The sequence below is a fragment of the Oryzias latipes genome, chromosome 6, assembly GCF_002234675.1.
Source record: "Oryzias latipes chromosome 6, ASM223467v1".
In the NCBI taxonomy this organism is placed as follows: Eukaryota; Metazoa; Chordata; class Actinopteri; order Beloniformes; family Adrianichthyidae; genus Oryzias; species Oryzias latipes.
This window is the reverse complement of record NC_019864.2, coordinates 8,337,695-8,343,694: the sequence shown is the minus strand read 5'-3', so window position 1 is coordinate 8,343,694 and position 6,000 is coordinate 8,337,695. Positions and strand designations below refer to the sequence as shown.

Genomic DNA, 6,000 nt, shown 5'->3' with positions numbered 1-6,000 from the left:
ACAAATGTCAGCCGTTTTAATTGATCCAAATCACTTTTAGCAATGAAAAATAAAACCGGTTCACCAAAACAAACTTGCATTTTTCTTTTTACTTTACTGGAGCTGAATCCAGTGGGTTTGAGCATTATTGCAGAAAACTCTGAACTAAAACCCAGCATCAAATTCTCTTCATTTAAAAAAATAAAAATACTAGTTTTAAAATATTTTTTTAAGTGTTTAAAAAAGTGTTACAAACTGTTGCATCCTTAATCTGAAGAGGCAGAATAAACTAGTCATAAGAAAACTTCATACACTTTGGTTTTGTGGGCCTTTTTATTTCACAATCCTTCCGTGTAAAAAAAAAAAAAAAAAAAAAAAAAAAAAAAAAGGGGGGGGGGGGGAGACCAGTTACGGAATAAGGAAAATCCCATGATGGCGAGGACATCTAAAGCAACAGATGATCAGAAACTGACATTAAACCAAAGTGCATCAGTCTGTGGTGTCGTAGACAGACCAAAGAAATCATTTTCCCCACATAAGCTGCCCCTCATTCTCCAAGACAAAAAAAAAAAAATACAAAAAAAGAAAAAAGGTTTCAGTTTTGAGACCCTGGCCACCATCCCTCCACAGAATTCCCAGAGCAGCAGAAGACCAATGGAAGGAAAACTTGGACTTCAGGTCCACGGCATTCTGCAGTTCACTAAAATAGTGGACTATAATTTAGTTCTTTGCCCCAATCCCATTCCTCCTGGTGATGACGCGTGTGGGGTTTCAGTTCCTGTTTGGACGTCTTATAGCTCTGACTTGTCATCCTTCTTCTTCTTCTTGGGCTCTTCCTGCATCACTAACGGGTTGGAGGCCTCTCTCTTCAGGTAGGAGATGAAGTCGCTGACCTCCCGACCTCCCTGCAGAGTGACAGGACGATCAGCAGAGAGCAAACAGCAGCTCGGCTTCGAGCGCTGAGGAGAGACTTACTTCATATTTCTTTGGGGACGTCTTGCGACCGGCTGGAGAGAAGTAGATCGTGGGGAAACTGGAAGAGCAAAGGTTGAAGGAAAATCATTTTAAAAGAAAAAGCTTCAGTTAGATTTGATCGTTTCAGAAAGCATCACGCAGCCCTCAAAACTTTGAATGTGTAAAACAAGGCTTCTCACCCGCTGACTTCATACGGAGATGGAACGTCATTGGCTGTAGCGTCCATCTTGGCAATGACAACGTTGGGATCATTGGCCAGCTGCAAAAACAGGAGATCATGTGAGAAATCAGAGTTTCCTCGTCTACAAGCTCGTCTTTTTGTTTTAATATGGGGCAGCCACGGTGCAGAGGTGGAGTGGTCGACCTATGATGGGAATATTGCAGGTTCAATTCCCGCCCTTCCCGTCCATGTGTTGAAGTGTCCTTGGGCAAGCACTATAACCCCGCAGGTTATGGGCCGGTGGAGTGTGAATGGGACCGTGACTGAAGTGTTGTGAGCCTTCTAAGAAGGCAGGAAAGCGCTTTCCAAGTATACGCCATCTGCTTTGCTAAACAGCTTTTTAAAGAAAAAGTATGATTTCCAAAAGTATACAACTCTAAAAGGCCCCATAAACAGATTTAATTACAAATATATTCTCTGAAAAGACTCACCTTTTCTCCCAGCTCGTTGTATTTGGGCTCCAGGTTCTTGCAGTGTCCGCACCACGGGGCGTAGAACTCAATCAGAACATCTTTGCTGTCGTCGTTGACGATGGAGTCAAAGTTCTCAGCCACCAAGACCTGAGAAGAAAGACGAGGCGTCACAAGCTCTGATGGAATTCCACAGGGGCACGCGTGCAACAGCTATGATGTTTTTATACTATCATACCCAGATTCTTTTGGGGGGCATTTTTACAAAAATGTATTAGTATGTCAAGATGAATCAGCTTTATAAAGTTAGTTCCAATAAATAAATAAAAAACCTGACATGATTGCTTTATGATGGTGGAAAGTTAAATTCCATGGTTTGAGTTTATGTCTGTGAAATCTTGAAATGGCTCATTGAACAAAGAAAAGAAAAAAGAAAAAGTCAAACGTGGTTTAATCTGGATTTCATTTAGACCATCTGTCAGTGTTGAAGTCAGATTTTTTATGATGACTGACAGTCTGATGATCTCTTTTACCAGCAGTCCGTAAAACCGATCTACAGGGAAGTGAAGCGTTTAAGAACCCGTTACCTTAACAGGGCCGTCGTTGTCCTCTGGAATGGGCTCAGATTTAAGGTAGCGTTTCAGCTTCCCATCAAAGTAGTCCTGCAGGAAACGCTCCAGAGCTTTTCCGTCACGTCTGTTAGAAAAAGTGAAACAGGGATGGAGATTTAACAGACATGATCACCAAACTTCAGCTTCCGTACAGGACAGCAGCCTCCTTTAAGGGAGGGAAGACGTCACATTCGAGTAGCAACTGGCTCAAGTTACAATCAAGAATAATTGAATTCATTTTAAGTAGATACTATTTTTAAAACAGATCTGCTGCAGTGTAAAAGCTGCATATTTATAACCAAAGCCGTTTCCAGTGTTTTCCTGAACTCTATAAAGCATAAATTGATTCTCTAACAAAAAAGCACATCATTTTCAGATTACTCTGCGATCCCGGGCACCCTTCTAATCCACACTTACGAGAACTCCTCCGTCATGACGTATTTGTCGCCCTTGGAGGTGCGGATGGCCACTACGGGGAGCTCCCCCGAGCTGCTGCTCAGCCCGAACTCCGACACTTCGTGGCTGAACGTGTTCTTGTTGGCCACAGCGAAGTTAAGCTTCTTGCCCTGATCCAGGAAGCTTTTTGCCACCTTCATCACTCTAAAATATCAGACAGTCAACATGTAAGTTACTGAAATAAAGCGGGGAGGGGAGTCAAACAAAAGCAGGTGCAGCGTCCACTCTTCTGCCATTTCAGAGGGAATTTTGATCATGCAGATGTTTAAGCTTCTGTTGAGGACAGCAGCACCAAAAAAGTGCAGGACACCCACCTATTCCTCCAGTAGTTGGAACCTTTGGGGTTCTTGTCATAATCGACCTCATAATAAGCCACCAGCAGATCTTTTCCTTTCAACTGATCTTTGTTATCGTCAGTCATGTGTGGACAGATTCCAAAGCTGAGAACAGAGAAAGAGAAAACAATGTCAGGAACTGCTCTGTGCCGTGCAGCCATGAGGGGATCTGGAGCACTCACATGTTCTCCTGAATAAACTTCTTGATTTTGTTGCTGGTGAATTTGTCTTCTGTGAATTTGACAGAGTTCTCCTCGAACTTGTTGTTGAGGCGAGGCGGGCGGAATAGGACGACTCCCCTGAAAACCAAAACAGAAAAAGATCAGTCATCTCAGTTTCACAGAGAACAAGCAGGTCACTTATTTTGACACTTCTGGAGACGTCTGCAGCAAAACTGACCACCAAAGTTGTAGATGCACCATCATCTTAACCACATGTTTAACCAAGCTTCTTATAGCTCTTGCAGATCTACTCACTCTTCATCAATGCCGTTGCTCTTAAGAAGAGCTTCAGAGTTGGTGTGGGCAAAGCGATAGTCGTCCCTCAAGGCGCTGGCTGCCTTCAAGAACTCGGCCTGTGAAGTGCTCTGATCGGCGAAGAACCCTGGAAAGAACGGACACATCGTCCATCAAGCAAAAACTCGCAGCCGGCCTCAACAGATTCTGTGGGTTTTTATGCCAATCAAGCTTCATTTAAACACATTCAGCTCACATTAAATGGGAGATGCGATTTACAACTGTTTTTCTTTAGTATTCTTGGGAAAATGTTATAGTTTACTGCATTTGGGGAAGAAGGTGGGGAATTATGTACTACTTTTGCTGTCAAGTGTGTAACCTTTGGACACAGAAGTGCAAATAATGTAATGTGTGATAAGAGTGTTAGTCTATCCTCCTTTTCCCACTTCACTCATGGCCATAGCTACGGTGACATCAGCATACAAACCATTTGGACGTCTGATTAATCCACTTCAGGGGAGCCTGAGACTTTATTGATTTTTTTTCCTATTTCCTCTCTGCAGCTTTAAGCTTTTCCTAAATATGCTTACAGTATAATTATCAGTTTCTATAGAGTGGTATTTGGACTAGCTCTAAATAAAACTGATTACTTTTGTGCTGATCATTAACAGATCTGGCAACCGAGGAAACAACAGGTGGTGAACTATTCATGGAACTATTAAAACCACTGTGACTTTTTTATGCAGCTCAGAAAAGACTGTTATGACAAGAAGTGGGAGAAACAAAACTCACCAACAACACTTGCATCTTGATCTCCGATGAACTTCTCAAAGTCAGCATCCGTCTTGAGCTCCACTGAAGCTGGGCCAGCCTGCTTCTTCAGAAAACTGACGATCCCATCTTGAGAGAGGAAGAGCAGCCTTAGATGCAATTCAACCTTTTTTTTTTGAAGAATTACAAAACAGGGGTGTAAGGTGAATACCTGCACTTCTGGGACCATCGTAAGGACCAGATTCCTCTCCATCTCTGAAGATCTTCAAAGTTGGGTACCCGCTGACGCCATACTTGCTGCATATGTTGCTGTTGGCGGTGCAGTCGACCTAGATTGGAGGGGGGGAGGGGGGAGGGGGACTAAATCACTTAATGGGGAGAGTATTGACAAACAGAAAGTGCAAAAAGTGCATCCAGAGAGCAGATAAATGAAGAGGAGTGTACAATACCTTAACGAGTGGAACAATGCCTTTCAAGCGTGTGGCTGCTGCTTCGTATTCAGGGGCCAGTCGTTTACAATGACCACACCTAAAGAAACAATATGGGGGTGGCAAAAAAGAGGGAGGGGGGGGGTGACACATCAGCTTTAAACTCGTCAAGACCAAAAACAAACTCCCTGCGTGAAATCTAACACCTTTAATACTCAGAAGCCTAAACAAATTTAAGTGCTGGAGTCAAAAGGCTCATCTTTCACGTGTTTGGATTAGCAATGTGTTCTCAATTTACTACAAAAAAAGGTCAGTAAACATTCACGGGGACACTTTGTTGTAAGATATGTTTCACAGTTACTAACAAAAAAAAGTCAACTGTACAAAGTAAAACACGTTTAAAGCGTTTGAATTGTAAGTTTAGCAAAATTGAATTCATTCAAGTTTGGCACAGAGAAAACACGTCAGACTTTCCGTGGACCAATAGGATAAGGACACCAAAACTTCATTAGCCAATCAGAAGGTTACAACAACCAAACGCCACACCCCCTAACTTCCTCGTTGCTGATTATCACAGATTTTAGCTATTATAGTGTTAATTTTAAACGCGAACCATAAACATTTCTTTAAATGTAAAAATATCATTTTAATATGTATTTATACATACACATGCTTGTTTAATTATAATAATTTAGTACACATTTACGGCTGCAGGTTTACCTGCAGCAATGCTAGCAGCATTTGGTCCCCCAAGCTAGCTTAGCTAATGAGTAAAGCGATTTTAATGACAGATGAAGGAAAGCGTGATTTTTCTTTCCCACATATAAAGATAAATTCATTTCTGCAGATATAAGTCGCGTAAATATAAAGCTAAACGTAGCCTTTGCTAACAATGCTGCGACGCAGCACCGGAACAATAGACGACGGGACTCACTCACCAAGGAGCAAAAAATTCCACGAGAGCCAGATCATGATTTCCAATCCTGCTTTCAAAGTCATCATCCGTGTACTCGAGCACGTCACTGGCCCGAGTGAAACCTGCCAGAGCGGCTAAAAAGATCAACCTTAGCATCTCTCACGGGGCAGTCCACTTCAAATAAGCAAAAATGATGCAGGAGGAGTTCGCGGCTGTCCTCTATCGCGTCGGTTTGACAGCGTGAACGCCAAAGCTGCAAGCTCCTCAGTTAAGGCCAAGACAGAAAACGATAAAGAAAGAGAAAGGAACAAGAGCCGCTCAGGATCTTCACAGGCAGCGGGACCTCTTCTTACCAGAGTGTGGCAGCCTCTCATTGGTCCACTTACCAAGTCACTCTTCGGATGTCAGCCAATCAGCAGCGAGAATAGATGACATACGGAGCAT

The 6,000-nt window shown here is 42.7% G+C and overlaps 1 protein-coding gene across 1 annotated transcript; it reads right to left on the bottom strand.

The window, feature by feature from the left end:
- Positions 1-351: 351 nt before the first annotated feature.
- On the bottom strand, positions 352-5,914 carry pdia3 (protein disulfide isomerase family A member 3). Its single transcript, XM_004069407.4, has 13 exons — positions 5,579-5,914; positions 4,662-4,740; positions 4,424-4,541; positions 4,234-4,341; positions 3,463-3,589; positions 3,169-3,285; positions 2,966-3,091; positions 2,613-2,795; positions 2,172-2,280; positions 1,606-1,734; positions 1,134-1,213; positions 955-1,012; positions 352-884 (listed from the first exon to the last, which is right to left on the bottom strand). Exons 1-13 carry the CDS (start codon positions 5,710-5,712, stop codon positions 771-773), a joined length of 1,482 nt encoding a protein of 493 aa, XP_004069455.1. The 5' UTR covers positions 5,713-5,914; the 3' UTR covers positions 352-770.
- Positions 5,915-6,000: the final 86 nt, after the last annotated feature.